Here is a 15,884-nt window from a genome sequence, read left to right on the forward strand (position 1 = left end):
TCTCCTCTCACCCGTCCGTCCCGCCTTGGGGGTGGGCTGCCCACCCTGGGAAAGCGGCCCCCACGCCCCTAGCCGAGGGGAGACCCCCACACTAAAAAAAGCCGGGACCTTTAGAGGGGGTGATCAAGCTGCCCGGTCCCGATTTCGCCATTCCCATTTAGTTTGGCTTTTAACTCCCCATTTAGTCAATCACTGGTATTTACTGAGTGCTTACTTTCATTCATTCGCTGAACCGTATTTATTGAGCGCTTACTATGTGCAAAGCACTGTACTAAACCCTGGGGAGAGCACGAGAGTCTGAGAAGAGTGGATAGGCGCGCTCCCTGCCCACTGGGATCTTAGAGTCTAGAGGGAGAGGGACCTCCCTATCAATAAATTACGGGTACGCAATTTACACACCCTGTAATTGAAAGTAATTGCCAAGTGCCCCAGCTTGTCCAGTTTACAAGCCTCTTGTCTGCACTGTCCGAAAATCCTAGCTGTGGGAGAGGGGCGGTGGAGGGCCCGGCCTGCCCGGAGACCTCACCTCCTCCCCGCCGCTGCAGCAGGGGCACGTTAACAGGAACGAAGGCCGGAGCAATAATAATAATACCTGTGGTAATCGTTAGGCGTTTACATTGTGCCAGGCACTGTACTAAGAACGGGAGGGGGGGAATTCAAGCAAATGGGGTTGGACAGGGTCCCTGTCCCCGACCCACATCGGGCTCGCGGTCTTTATCCCCATTTTCCAGAGGTCACTGAGGCCCAGAGAAATGAAGTGACTTGGCCAAGGTCACGCAGCCGACAAGAGGCAGAGTGGAGATTCGAATCCATCACGAGAATTCTGACTCCCAGGCCCGTGCTCCAGACCAAGCCTCGCCTCCCCCGAGCGGAGGGCAACAGGACACAGGGTTCCCCGCCTTTCCGGGCACCCCGTCCCCCAGATGGAAATTCCTTCTGGGGGGAGATCCGGCCCCCAGATCACACAGCACCCCGGGCCGGAACGGGCTCCTGAGAGAAGACAGCCCGAGGGGCCCGCTCTGTCAGTCGAGGGTACTTACTGGGTGCTTTCTGTGTGCCGAGCACTGTACTACGTGCCTGGGAGAGCATAATACAACGATATAACAGACACATTCCCTGCTCACAACGAGCTCCGGTTGGCTCCCGACACGGACTTTACTCCTCTCCCAACGGGCAATCATAAGAGTGGGGAGGGTGGGGTGGGAGGAAACAGGACAAACCCCCCCCCCCACCCCCCCCCCAGGGGCTCAAGAGAAACCATCATGCACAATTTGCCAGCAGCCCCCTGGAACCTCTTCTCCATGAAATGGCCACTTGAAAAAATAAAACTCCAGAGCACCTTAAAAAGGGGGGGGGGGAAATGCGAAAGCGATCCTCCTTCCCATCCACCATCCAGCCCAGAAAGGCATCCAACAAAACCACCATAAAATAAGGGCTTCACCTTGCTCCCAACGCTTTCCGGATCAAAGGGCCGTTTCACTCAGGTGCAAAAAAAAAAAAAATCTTTGCCCTTTTCCCCTCTCCCTTCCGCTGCCAGAACGTCAAGATCCAGAGAGGAAGTCTGGGGACCATCAGGACCACCACTTTCTCGTGAAATCAACAAAGGCTCTCGGGAAAAGGGGCGAAGGGGAAGGAGGTTAGGTCCGATCCCCCCCCCCCAAATAAATAAATTAGGATCTGAATTTTCATTCGGTTGTGACGTGAGACCGTCACCCGGACGGGAGGCCCGCGGGGGGATCCAGGAGGGGCAATCAAGAGCCCCGTTGGGGAGAAAGGGCCTTTGTGGGTCCTCTGAAGGCCCGCACTGTTGGGGGACAGGGGTGCATCTCCTCACGCAGTGAAACTCTCATTTGGACGTGGACAGCACCCCGAAACGACGCATCCGGGCCGACCCCGATGCGATCCACCCGGCCCCTCGGTCTCCACGCTCAAGTAACGGGGAAGGTAAGGCGATCGGTCCAGCCCCTCTTCTCCCTTACTACCACGGTGAGGGTGGTGCTTAATTAATTAATTAATGTCGGTATATGTTAAGCGCTTACTATGGGCCGAGCACTGTTCTAAGCGCTGGGGTAGACACGGGGGAATCGGGTGGTCCCACGTGGGGCTTAGGCGCTTACAACGCGCCAAGCACTGTTCTAAGCGCTGAGAGGCCGAGCGAGCGCACCGGCAGCCTCGGCAGCTTTCCTTGCTGGGGGGGTGTGGGGTGGGGGGGTGTTGGGGTGTGTAGGCCGGGGAGCGCGCCCAGCCAATCACGTCCCGCCTTGCAAAGCCACGCTGAGCAAATGGGTTTGAAGGAGGCCACGTGATTGGCTGTCTAGGAGACTCTCCCGTACCGGAGTTGGGAAACCGCCAGCCTCCCGGTTCTTAATTAACATTTCACCAAGTGCAAACCAGCTGGGTGACGACTCTGACATGGGAGTCGACAAAAAAAAAAAATTTGGGGGGGGGGGGGGGGCGTCCCGAACTCCAACCCTGTCGCGACGATCGACCGGGGTGGTTGGGACGACGACGACTCCTCGGCCCTTAAATAGCCGCAACTGTTGCTATTCCATTGCATTGTTAAAAGGGGGGGGGGGTGATTAAGGACTTGGGGGGGGGGTCCCGCGACGCCCCCCTTTCCCGTCCACAATCCACGAGTTGCGGGTTCTTTTTTTTTCCGGCCCCCCGCGTTGTGTCGGACGACTCGGACCCCGGGGCTGGGGGAGCAAGTGGGGGTCGCCCCCGCTGTCCCGGGGGGATGGGGGTTTGGAACTAGCGCTCAGGACAGTGCTCTGCACCTAGTCGGCGCTTAACAAATCCCAGCATTATTAGGAGGAATCCGGCCTCCGGCCACCCACCAGTCTCTGGCTGTAACGGATCCTCTCTTCCTCCGGTTCCATCGCTCGCTCTTCGGTGGGGGCTCCTGGGGAGAAGCCGGTCCCGGGCGGCCGCCCTCCCCCCGGCTCGGCCGGGCTCCCCCCTCCTCCGCCGGCCCCGGGGCGCGATCCTGGGAAGGGGGGGTGGGTTGGGGGAAGAAAATAAAGAAGGGGAGTCGGTGAGGCTCAATCGCCGCCCCCGCGAATCGGTGGTTTCGGTTCCCGGCGGAGGGAAGGAGGGAGATCGCGGGGCAACTCGCCCCCCGTGGACATGGGGGGGGGGGGGTCGATGAGCAATAAACGCCCCCCTCCCTCGGCCGGCACAAAAGGCCGGGGCTCCGGGGGGGGGGTTGCCTCCACTTTGGGGGTGCGGGGGAGCTCCTCCTTTCAGGGGGGAGGCTCCCTCGACTAGAGCCCGGGCCTAAGGCGCTTGCAACGGCTTCTCCCGCTCAGGACCGGAGCCAGTCCCGGTCCCCGGGGAGGAGGGAAGATGGGGATTTGAGGAGAGGGGTCCCTAGAGTCCCCCCCCCCCTCGGCCCGGAGGGAGCGGATCCCATTCTTCCCGCGCCGGCGGGAGCGGCTGGGGAGGGTCTTCCCAGCCCGGGTGGGCGATGGGGGGGTCCCGCCCGCCCCTACAGCGAATGAAATTTTTTTTAAAAAGCCCATCCTCCACCCCCCCCCCCCCGCATAAAGGAGAGGAAAACAAAGTTCCCGGGGAGGCCGCGGAGGGCCCAACTTGAGGAGGGAAAGCCGGGGCTCACCGGTCGGTGCGGGGAAGGCGGGGAAGGACCGGACCCCCCCCGCGCCTCTTCTCCCCGCCCCCGGAGACGGCGGGGGCGTCCGCAGGGGGAGGCGGGCGTCCTCCTCGGCCGGCAGCGGCGGCGGCGATCCGGGCCGCCCCGGGGCAGGCGGCGGGGGACCGGGCACCGGGCGCCGGGGGGGGGGAGGGGAGCGGAGGGGGAGGGGGGAGGGCCGGGCCCCCCGCGCCGGCCCCGCTCACCGACGACCCCCGGCCCGCCGAGAGGCCGCCCGGCCGGCCGCGGGGAAGCTGCCGGGGCTCGGGGTGGGGGCGGGGGCGGGGGCGGTGTTGTTTCCCTCACACGGGAGGAGCCGCTGGAACCGCCGCCGCCATTTTGAACCCGTCAGACTCTCCCATCCACACAGGCCCCGCCGCGCCGTACCGCGCAGGCGCCGACCGCCCCACGCCGTGCGCGCCCCCGCCCGCCCTGCGCGCGCGCGCCCGGCCCCGCCCGCCCCCTCAGAGCCCCGACGCCGGCGGCCCTCGGCGCCTGCGCGGGGGGCGGCCTCACCCCCCCGCCCCTCCGCGCGCCCGCCCCCACCCGCAACGTGAGGGGAGCGCGCGACCCCGGCCTGCCACCGCCCCCTCCCCCCCCCGCCCGGGCCTGGTCTGGCCCACCGTGACCCCCCCACGCCCTGCCCTCCATATCTACAAATAAACGCAGTTACCCCCCCAGCCTTCCTGCCCCCACTGACCTTACAAACACCGACATGATCATTAACCCCCCCCCCGGGGTCAAAGGGGACGGCCTGGGAGTCCCCCACCTCCCCCCACCCCACCCCCGGCCCCTGAGGGACGCTGCCCGTCCCCCTCCCCCCATAAGCCTCCGCGGTGCGGTGGAGCTCACCTGGGCCGCCGTGGTGGGCCGGGCCCCTTGGGGCTGCCGGGCCCGGGGCCCTCTCCGCCCGTCCCGGGGGGTCGGCGGGGGCGGACGCCTGGCCCCCCCGGGTCGGGGGGGACCGGGGCGTTTAGGGGAGGGGGGCTCCCCCGCTCCTGGCCGCCGCCTCGCGGGCCGCCCGACTCCCATTAGCCCCCGGGGTGAGGGCAAGGACTGGCAGCGGGGTTGTCCACACCCCGGCGCACTTGGCCCGGGCCGAGGCCGGGGGGGCGGGGATCGGGGGGTCGGGATGGGGGGGATCGGGGGGCGGGGGGGACGGGGGGGTGGGGGGCGTCCTCCTCCCAACTCCTCTGCGCCGCCGACGCCGGAGCGTGGACGCCCCCGGCGAGCCCGAGTGGAAAGTCACCCCGCCCCCAACGAGGAAGGGTTGCGTGCATGTGTGCGTGCCTGTCGGGCCGGCTGGCCCTCTGGCCGGGGGTCGGGGAGGGGACAGAGGGGCTCGGGCCCCCCCCCAGCCCGTCCACAGCCGCGGGTGGGTCGGTCGGGTGGCTCTGAGGAGCGGCGGGGCTCGGCGGCCAGAGCCGGGCCGGGGAGTCAGAGGTCACGCCTTCCCATCCCCGCCCTGCCCCTCGTCGGCTGGGTGACTCTGGGCCAGTCACCTCGCTCGGTGACCTCATTTGTAAAATGAGGATTAAGACTGGAAGCCTCACGTGGGACGGCCCGGTGACCCTTTTTTGTAGCTCCCCCAGCGCTTAGAACAGTGCTGGGCGCCGAGTCGGCGCTTAACAAACACCAACGTTATTATCATTTGGGGGATGTGGGTCTGTGCATCCGTGTGCGCGTGCGCATCCGGCTGCCCCCAGAATGTGTCGTGGTGTCCGACTCTGGGTACGTGCGGGGGGGTGGGCCGGGGCCCGTGGCGACCAACCCCCTCCCCCAAGGTAGCCCCGAACCCTCCTCCCGCCCCCCCACCAACTAACTCGTCCGGTGGCAGAATTCCCGGCCTCGCCTGGTCCCGGGTGACCTCCAAGGGGGACGGCGGTAGGATTCCCGGCCTCGCCTGGTCCCGGGTGACCTCCAAAGGGCCCACTGGCCCTCCAGTCGTCTCGGGGGGCAGGGTGGGAGGCTGTTGGGGGAAGGACTAGTCCTCGGGCCGCTCGGGCCTTTGAGTAGATCCTAAGCCCGTTGTGGGCAGGCGTGGTGACTGTTTGACTCTCCCAAGCGCCCGGGAAAGTGCTCCGCACACAGTGAGCGCTCCATAAATGCGACTTGGGCTGCCTAATCACGCTGAAATCCCAGGGCCGCCCACTCCTGGGCTTCAACTGCTGTAATTACTGGTCTTCGAGGAGGGCGTCTCCAAGGGCCTCTAAACTCCCAACAGACGCGATCCAGGGCCTGCCCCTGGTCTCCGGGAGAGGCGTCTGGCAGGGGAGGAGTCGTTAGCCCCATTTTAAAGATGAGAAAACGGAGGGGCTCCGGGCCCAACTGGGGGAAGGTCCCTCCTCCGCAGCCCGGGTGAGGCGGGTCACCGTTGACCTTCGGGGTAGGTGGGCTTTCCCTGGAGGAGTGGGGACCCCTTGCCCTAGGTTCTGTCTGCCCGATGCTTTTCCGCGACCCCGTTGCTAATTTGGGATCCTCCAGATGTTCAGAGGGGAGGACGGTCTATTTGTCTGAAGTTCGAAGCCTTCTTGAAGACCCATCTCCTCCCAGAGGCCTTTCCCCACTAAGCCCTCCTTTCTTCTTCTCCCTCTCCCCGCTGCGCCGCCCTGCCTGCGTCCCTCCCTTTATTCACCTCCCACCCGTCCCAGCCCCACAGCACCTAAGTCTCTATCTGTCATTTTTTCCTTTTTGTTCATGTCTGTCTCCCGCTCTAGTTCGTGAGCCCACGGTGGGCAGGGAATGTGTCTCTTCTACTGTACACTCCCAAGCGCTTAGTAGAGTGCTCTGCACACAGTAAGTGCCCCACAAATACGATTTATTGACTGACTGGCTGATTCCCCTCCAGGCCGGAAGTCAATCCCATGTTTATTTCGTCCTGCCTGTGACAGGCCTGCAGGGCCACATGGCCCCTTTGACAATCCCCAGAGATGAAGGGTGAAAATTGACACTCCTGGTCCCACCCCTGACTTCTCCTTCTTTCCCCTGGCTGGAACCTCCCCCCGCCCCCCCCCCATTCTCTCTGGGCCCAATCACTGGATTTAAAGACTCCATCACCAAGTTTCCAGCCAACGGGGCTCCAGCGCACCCAAAAAGGTCGTGGTCAATTTCAGGCTCGTTCACCTGGGTACCCAGCCCTGGGCCGGGCCCTGGGGGAGGGCACAGGAGGGAGACGACATCCCTGCCTTCTAGAGGCTGCCAGTCTGAGTGGGAAGACAGGACACCCCCATAAACCCAGGGCTCGAAGCAGAGTAATCGAAAGACATTCTTTCTTGCAGTGATGCCTGCTACTTGTTTTGTTTTGCTGTCTGTCTCCCCCTTTTAGACTGTGAGCCCGTTGTTGGGCAGGGATGGTCTCTATCCGTTACCCAATTGTACATTCCAAGCGCTTAATACAGTACTCTGCACCCAGTAAACGCTCAATAAATATGATTGAATGAATGAATGAATGAACGAATCCTATTTTTTAGGTGCTTACTGTGTGCAGAGCCCGGTATGAAGCGCTTGGGAGAGTACAATACAACAATAAACAGACACATTTCCTGCCCACAGAGGCACAATTCAAGGACCCCAAAAGTGAAGCCAGAGGAGTTCCAGGGTCCGGAACAAGGGGCAAGACAGATCTCCGAGGCAGGATGGATCTCGGAAGTAGGACTGGGGAAAGAGCTATTAGATGTGGGTGTGAAGGAGAAAGAAGTCAGGTAATCATTGTGATATTTATTAGGCGCTTATTATGTGTCCAACACTTTCCTAAGCACTGGAGTTGACCCAAGTTAATCAGGTCAGACGCAGTCCCTGCCCCACACGGGTCACATAGTCTAAATAGGAGGGAGAACAGGTCTTTAATCCCCAATTTACGGATGAGGGAACTGAGACATCGAGCGGGGGATTAGAACCCTAGTCCTCTGACTCCCAGGCCCCTGTTCTTTCTACTAGACCAAGCTGCTCCTCAATCAAGCAATCGATCAATCATTTGTATTTACTGAGCACCTACTGAGTTCTATACTCGGGTGCTGGGGGGTACAGAAGCAGGAAGGCCCACCCTCCCTTCCAGCAGGGAGCTCACAGTGTAATAGGGAGAAGTAGTTTCAGATAATAGGGGCAGGAGGAAGAAAGACTGATTTTGTGGTGCCAATGTGGAGGAGAGGATTCCGGGACGGTGGTGAGCTCATCTCTCATTGCTGGCAACAACTACTCTTAGGAGGAAGGGATGAGCCTGTTGGGCAACCTCAGAGGGGGCACAGCCACACAGGGTTGGAGTGGCCATTACAGTGCCTCGCCCACCAGGGGTTCGTGTCCATGGCAATGCTGTGGCGGTCACGCCCTGGCATCCGGAACAAAGGGCATTCACCCCCTTCCCGCCGGTCCCACCCCCACCCCCACCCCGCCCCAACTCCTGCACCCAGAAGAGGAAACTCAGCCATCTGTCTGCTCCTGCAGCCCAGGGGTGGTGGGGCAGGAGGATGGGCAGGTGGATGGAATCTGGTCGATAGAATGGGGCAGGGATGGGCAGCAAGGCAAAGAGGGATCCGGTCCTATATGACTGCCCACTTCCAAGCCAAGGGAAGGGGCAGAGCGTGATCCTGGGAGGGACGCAAGCACTATGAGGGCAAACAAGGGCAGAAATCGTGAATGGGGCATAAACGGGCAGGGTGGACGTGGTGGACAAGGAGTTCTGAGCGGGACAGGTGGGGTGGGATTCATTCATTCATTCATTCAATCATATTCATTAAGCGCTCCCTGTGCGCAGAGCACTATACAACAATAAAGAGTGACAATCCCTAACCACAACAAGCTCACGGTCTGGGGGTGGGGGGGAGACAGACATCGATATGAATACATGAAATGACAGATAGGGACTTAAGGGCTGGGGGGTGGGGGGAAGAGAAAGGGAGCAAGTCAGGGCAACGCAGAAGGGAGTGGGAGATGAGGAAAAGTGGGGCTTAGTCTGGGAAGGCCTCTTGGAGGAGATGGGCCTTCAGTAAGGCTTTGAAAGGGGGGTGTCACAGGCGGATTTGAGAAGGAGGGTGAGAGGCCAGAGGCAGGATGTGGGCCAGGGGTGGGATGTGTGTGGGAAGGTGTGGATAGGCTGCAGTGGGCACAGATAAGTGGCACGGATGAGATGTGGGGAGGGAGTGGTCAAGGTAAGGATTATTCATTCATTCATTAGTATTTATTGAACGCTTACGATGTGCAGAGCACTGCACTAAGTGCTTGGAATGTACAATTCGGCAATGGATAGAGACAATCCCTGCCCAGTGGCGGGCTCACTGGACAGGCTAGGGAGACCCCCCCCCACTTACATGTGATCCTCATCCCTTGTTCCAATCTAGCCCTGACAGGGGCCTCAGAGACCTGTCATTATAATTATAATAATAATAATTATGGTATTTGTTAAGCACTTCCTATGTGCCAGGCACTTTACTAAGCGCTGGGGTGGATTTAAGCGAATCGGGTTGGACACAGTCTCTGCCCCACATGGGGCTCACAGTCTCGATCCCCCTTTTATCGGTGAGGTAACTGAGGCACAGAGAAGTGAAGTGACTTGCCTCAGGTCACACAGCAGGCAAGTGGCCGATCCGGGATTAGAACCCTTCACCTTCTGACTCCCAGCCCCATGCTCTATCCACGATGCCGTGCTGCTTCTCAAATTATTATTAGTGCTATTACTAGTGTTAACAATGATAATAATCCTATTTACTGAGCACTTACTGTGTGCTGAGAACCATTCTAGTTCTTGGAAGAGTACAATACATTAGCGTGGGTAAACGCATTCCCTGCCCACAACAAGCTACTTGTTTAGCACTCACTCTGTACTAAGCACTGAACTAAGGGCTGAGGCCCATATCCAGTCTGTCTCCAAATCCTGTCGGCATCACCAAGAGCCGCCCTTTCCTCTTCATCCACACCTTTACCATGTTAGTACAATCACTCATCCTCTCCCGACTGGATGACTGCATCAACCTCCTCTCTGATCCCCCATCCTCTTGTCTCTCTCCACTTCAGTGCATACTTCACTCCGCTGCCCGGATTCTCTTGCTGCAGAAACGCTCTGGGCACGTCACTCCCCTCCTCAAAAATCTCCAGTGGTTGCCTATCCACCTTCGCATGAAGCAAAAACTCCTCACTCTTGGCTTCCAAGCCGTCCATCCCCTGGCCCCCTCCTGCCTCACCTCCCTTCTCTCCTTCTCCACCCTAGCCCGCACACTCCGCTCCTCTGCCGCCGCTCACCTCCTCCCGGGGCGTCCACTTCGCCCATCTCGCCGCTGGCCCGCGTCCTACCTCTGGCCTGGAAAGTCCTCCCTCCTCAAATCAGCCAAACAATCACTCTTCCCCTTTCAAAGCCCTACCGAAGGAGCACCTCCTCCGAGAGGCCTTCCCAGACTAAGCCCCCTTTTCCTCAGCTCCCCCTCCCTTCCGCGTCACCTCAACTGGCTCCCTTTGCTCTTCCCCCCTTCCCGCCCCCCAGCACTTATGTGTATACGTATAGATCCACAATTTTATTTATACTGATGCCTGTTTACTCGTTTTGATGTCTGTCTCTGCCCCCCAGACTGTAAGCCCATCATGGGCAGGGATTGTCTCTTTATTGCTCTATGGTACTTTCCAAGCACTCAATAAATACGATTGAATGAATGAATGAATGAATGAATGAATGAATGGAGACAGACATTAATATAAATAAATTACAGATAGGGACAGAAGTGCTGCGGGGCTGGGAGGAGGGATGAGTAAGGGGAGCAAGTCAGGGCAGAGGGGAGTGGAGGAAAAGGAAAAGAGGGCTTAGTCAGGGAAGGCCTCTTGGAGGAGATGGGCCTTCAATAAGGCTTTGAAGGGGGAGAGTCATTGTCTGTCGGATTAGAGGAGGGAGGGCGTTCCAGGACAGAGGCAGTGCGGGGGCGAAAGCTTGGCGAGAGAGACGAGATGGAGGTACGGTGAGAAGGTTGGCATTAGAGGAGCAAAGTGTGTGGGCTGGGTTGGAGTAGGAGAGCAGCAAGGTGAGGTAGGAGGGGCCGAGGGGATGGACGGCTTTTAAACCCGCGGAGCGGAGTTTCTGGTTGATGTGGAGGTGGATGGACAACCACTGCAGTTTCTTGAGAAGTGGGGAAACGTGTCCCTAAAGTTTTTGGAGGCAAATAATCCGGTCAGCAGAGTGAAATATAGACTGGAGTGGGGAGAGTCAGGAGACAGGGAGGTCAGCAAGGAGGCTGATACAGTATTCAGGGTGAGGTGGGTTAAGCGCTTGGATTAACATAATAGAAGTTTGGCTAATAATAATGTTGGCATTTGTTAAGCGCTTACTAGGGGCCGAGCACAGTTCTAAGCGCTGGGGTAGATACAGGGTCATCAGGTTGCCCCACGTGAGGCTCACAGTCTTAATCCCCATTTTCCAGATGAGGTCACTGAGGCACCGAGAAGTGAAGTGACTTGCCCAAAGTCACACAGCTGACGGGTGGCGGAGTCGGGATTCAAACCCGTGACCCCTGACTCCTAAGCCCAGACTCTTTCCACTGCGCCACGCTGCTTCTTTTTGGATGGACAGGAATGGGTGGATTTCAGCAACGTTGCGAAGGCTGAACGGACAGGATCAATACCATTGATTGATCGATAGATTGAGATCCACTGAGATGCAACTGAATCAGGACAGAGAGGGTTGAGTCAAAAAACATGGATGAGCATTTTGGCCTCATCACCATTACTGTTTGAGTGCCTCCTTGGGTGCAGGAGACTGTACTGGGCACCTACTGAGTGCGGGACACTCTACTGGACACCTACCGGGTGTAGGATACTATTTGGGCATCTACTGGATGCAGGAAACTGAACTGAGCAACTACTGGGTACAGTTCACTGTATTGGGCACCTAATGGGTACAGGATACTCTTCTGGGCACCTACCAGGTGCAGGACACTATTGGGCATCTACCAGATGCAAGACACTGAACTGAGCAACTAATGGGTACAGGTCACTGTATTATTAAGCTGGTATTTGTTAAGCGCTTACTATGTGCAAAGCACTGTTCTAAGCACTGGGAGGATACAAGGTGATCAGGTTGTCCCACGTGGGGCTCACAGTCTTCATCCCCATTTTAGGGATGAAGCTCACTGAGGCACAGAGAAGTTAAACTTCTGTTCTCCATTTACACTCACTCCCTTGGTGAACTCATTCGCTCTCAAGGCTTCGATACCATCTCTACACAGATGACAAGCAGATCTACATCTCCGCCCCTGTCCTCTCCCCCTCCCTTCAGGCTCACATCTCCTCCTGCCTCCGGGATGTCTCCACCTGGATGTCGGCCCGCCACCTTAAACTCAACATGAGCGAGACCGAGCTCCTCATGTTCCCTCCCAAGCCCAGTCCTCTCCCAGACTTCCCTATCACCGTGGATGGCACGACCATCCTTCCCGTCTCTCGGGCCCGCAGTCTCGGTGTCATCTTTGACTCGTCTCTCTCGTTCACCCCACATATCCTATCCGTCACCGAGACCTGCCGGTTTCACCTTTACGATATCGCCGAGATCTGCCCTTTCCTCTCCACCCAAACGGCTACCTTACTGCTACGGGCTCTCGTTATATCCCGGCTAGACCACTGTGTCAGCCTTCTCTCCGATCTCCCTTCCTCTTCTCTCGCCCCGCTCCGATCTATTCTTCACTCCGCTGCCCGGCTCATCTTCCTGAAGAAACACTCTGGGCCTGTCACTCCCCTTCTTAAACACCTCCAGTAGTTGCCTATCAACCTCTGCTCCAAACAAAAACTCCTCACTCTAGGCTTCGAGGCTCTACATCACCTCGCCCCTCCCTACCTCTCCTCCCTTCTCTCTTTCTACCGCCACCCCGCACACTCCGCTCCTCCGCCACCCACCTCCTCACCGTCCCTTGGTCTCGCCCATCCCGCTGTCGACCCCCGGGCCACGTCCTCCCGAGGTCCCGGAACGCCCTCCCTCCCCACCTCCGCCAAACTGATTCTCTTCCCCTCTTCAAAACCCTACTTAAAACTCACCTCCTCCAAGAGGCCTTCCCAGACTGAGCTCCCCTTCTCCCTCTACTCCCTCTACCGCCCCCCCTTCACCTCTCCGCAGCTTAACCCTCTTTTTCCCCATCTCCCTCTGCTCCTCCCCCTCTCCCATCCCCTCCCCTCAGCACCGTACTCGTCTGCTCAACTGTATATATTTTCATTACCCTATTTATTTTGTTAATGAAATGTACATAGCCTCGATTCTATTTAGTTGCCATTGTTTTTACGAGATGTTTTTCCCCTCAACTCTATTTATCGCCATCGTTCTTGTCTGTCCGTCTCCCCCGATTAGACCGTGCGCCCATCAAAGGGCAGGGACCGTCTCTATCTGTTGCCGACTTGTTCATTCCAAGCGCTTAGTACAGTGCTGTGCACATAGTAAGCGCTCAATAAATACTATTGAATGAATGAATGAAAAGTGACTTGCCCAAAGTCACACAGTTGAAAAGTCCCAGTCACCTGCTGACAGGTGGCAGAGCTGGGATTCGAACCCATGACCTCTGACTCCCAAGCCCGGGCTCTTTCCACTGAGCCATGCTGCTCCGCCACTTGTCACCTGTATGACTTTGGGCAAGTCACTTCACTTCTCTGGGCCTCAGTGACCTCATCTGTAAAAATGGGGATGAAGATTGTGAGCCTCACGTGGGACAACCTGATGACCCCGTATCTACGCCAGGGCTTAGAACAGTGCTCTGCACATAGTAAGCGCTTAACAAATACCAACATTATTATTATTATTTATTAAGTATTTTGAAATCCGAGGCCCACAACACTGAGAAGCAGCGAGTCTTAGAGGAGAGATCCCTGGCCTGGGAGTCAAAAAGGACCTGGGTTCTAATCCCGGCTCCGCCACTTTCTCCTGTGCGACTTTGGGCAGGTCACTGTGCTTTTTCTGGGCTTCAGTTACCTCATCTGTAAAATGGGGATTAGGACCGTGAGCCCCATGTGGGACAGGGCCTGGGTCCAATCTGATTCACTGGTATCTACCCCAGTGCTTAGAACAATGCTTGGCACATAGTAAGTGCTTTACAAGTACCATAATTTTGATTTATGTCCATGTTCTTATACTCTACTATTTTCTCTAGCCATAATTTATTTTAATATCTGTCTCCCCTATAGACTGTAAACTCCTTGTGGGAAGGGATAGTACCTACCAATCTGTATCGTACCACATTATTGTTATTATGGTATTTGTTAAGTGCTTACTATGTGCCGAACACTGTTCTAAGCGCTGGGATGGATTCAAGGTAATCAGGTTGTCCCCTGGGTGGGGGGGCTCCCAGTTTGAATCCCCATTTTACCGCTGAGGTAACTGAGGCACAGAGAAGTTAAGCGGCTTGCCCAAGGTCACACAGCAGACAAGTGGCGGAGCCAGGATTAGAACCCATGTCCTCAGACTCTCACAAGCCCGTGCTCTTTCCACTACGCCACGCTGCTTCCCCAAGTGCTTAGTCCAGTGCTCTGCACACAATAAATGCTCAGCAAATACCACTGATTGACTGGAGGAGACAAACATAAAATATTTATAATTAGAGTGGCCAAAATAAATAATTGAAGAAGCCCACCTTCCTCCCGGCCCCTCCATCAACTCTCTCATCCTTCCCAGCCTTGTCTCAAGAAGGGATCTCCCACCTCCTTCTGCAGTGTACTTCCTCCCTACAAAAGAAAATGAGAACGAGCGGCCAGAGAAGTAGGAGGAGAACCGGGAGAGGAGGGTGTCCGTGAAGCCGAGATTAGAAAATGTTCCCAGGGGAAGGGGGTGGTCCACGACGGCAACGACAGTGAGAGGTCGAGGAGGATTACGATTAAGCAGCGTGGTTTAGTAGATAGAGCACGGGCCCGGGAGTCAGGAGGAGCTGGGTTCCAATCTCGACTCCTCCACACGCCCGCGGTGTGACCTGGGGCAAGTCATTTAACTTCCCTGGGCTTCAGCTACCTTATCTGTAAAATGGGGATTAAGAGTGTGAGCCCCATGTGGGACAGGGATTGTTTCCAACCTGATTAGCTTAGATCTACCCCTATTGCTTAGAAAAGTGCTTGGCACCTAGTAATAATAATAATAATAACTGTGGCATTTGTTAAGGGCTTCCCACCTTCTTCTCAGAGTGTACTTCCTCCCCACAAAAGAAAATGAAAATGAGCGGCCAGAGAGGTAGGAAGAGAACCGGGAGAGGACGGTGTCCGTGAAGTCGAGGTTAGATAATGTTTCCAGGAGAAGGGGGTGGTCCACGATGACAACCACAGTGAGAGGTCGAGGAGGATTAAGACTACGCTCCCCCCCTTCAAAGCCTCCTGGAAGGCACATCTGCTCCAAGAGGCCTTCCCATTCATTCATTCAATAGTATTTACTGAGCGCTTACTATGTGCAGAGCACTGTCCTAAGTGCTTGGAATATACAATTCGGCAACGGATAGAGACAGTCCCTGTGCAATGACGGGCTTACAGTCTAATCGGGGGAGACAGAGGGACAAAAACAACATAATCACGATAAATAGAATCAAGGGGACGTACACCTCATTAACAAAATAAATAAGGTAATAAAAATCTATACAAATGAGCACAGTGCTGAAGGGAGCGGAAGGGAGAGGGGAGGAGCAGAGGGAAAGGGGGCTTAGCTGAGGGGAGGTGAAGGGGGCGAAGGGGGAGGGAGCAGAGGGTGGAGGGGCAGCAGAGGGAAAAGGGAAAACTCAGTCTGGGAAGGCCTCTTGGAGGAGGTGAGCTCTCATTAGGGCTTTGAAGAGGGGAAGAGAGTAAATTTGGTGGAGGTGAGGAGGGAGGGCATTCCAGGACAGCGGGAGGACGTGGGCCAGCGGTCGACGGCGGGATAGGCTAGAACGGGGGACAGTGAGCAGGTGAGGGGCGGAGGAGCGGAGCGTGCGAGGTGGCCGGTAGAAAGAGAGAAGGGAGGTGAGGTAGGAGGGGGCAAGGGGATGGACAGCCTTGAAGCCCAGAGTGAGAAGTTTTTGTTTCGTGCAGAGGTTGATAGGCAACCCCTGGAGGTTTCCCCCTTACCGCTTCTCCTACTCCTTTCTACATTGCCCCGACTTGCTCCCCTTGTTCTTCCCCACTCCCACACCCCATCACTTGTGTCCCTATTTGTAATTTATTTACCTGTATTGATGTCAGTCTCCCCACTCTAGACCCTAAACTCCCTGTGAGCAAGGAATGTGTTTATTGTTGTACTGTACTTTCCCAAGGGCTTAGTACAGTGTTCTGCACACGG

The 15,884-nt window shown here is 57.3% G+C and overlaps 1 protein-coding gene across 1 annotated transcript in view; it reads right to left on the reverse strand.

Annotated features, from left to right (window-relative positions):
• KDM2A (lysine demethylase 2A) overlaps nucleotides 1-2,963 on the reverse strand; it is a 65,709-nt gene extending 62,746 nt beyond the window's left edge. The window contains 1 exon segment of the mRNA XM_029060646.2: nucleotides 2,838-2,963. Coding sequence (XP_028916479.1) covers nucleotides 2,838-2,879 — 42 coding nt within the window. The 5' untranslated portion in view covers nucleotides 2,880-2,963.
• Between the last annotated feature and the right edge of the window lie 12,921 nt (nucleotides 2,964-15,884).

Source organism: Ornithorhynchus anatinus, chromosome 3 (assembly GCF_004115215.2).
Source record: "Ornithorhynchus anatinus isolate Pmale09 chromosome 3, mOrnAna1.pri.v4, whole genome shotgun sequence".
Classification (NCBI taxonomy): Eukaryota; Metazoa; Chordata; class Mammalia; order Monotremata; family Ornithorhynchidae; genus Ornithorhynchus; species Ornithorhynchus anatinus.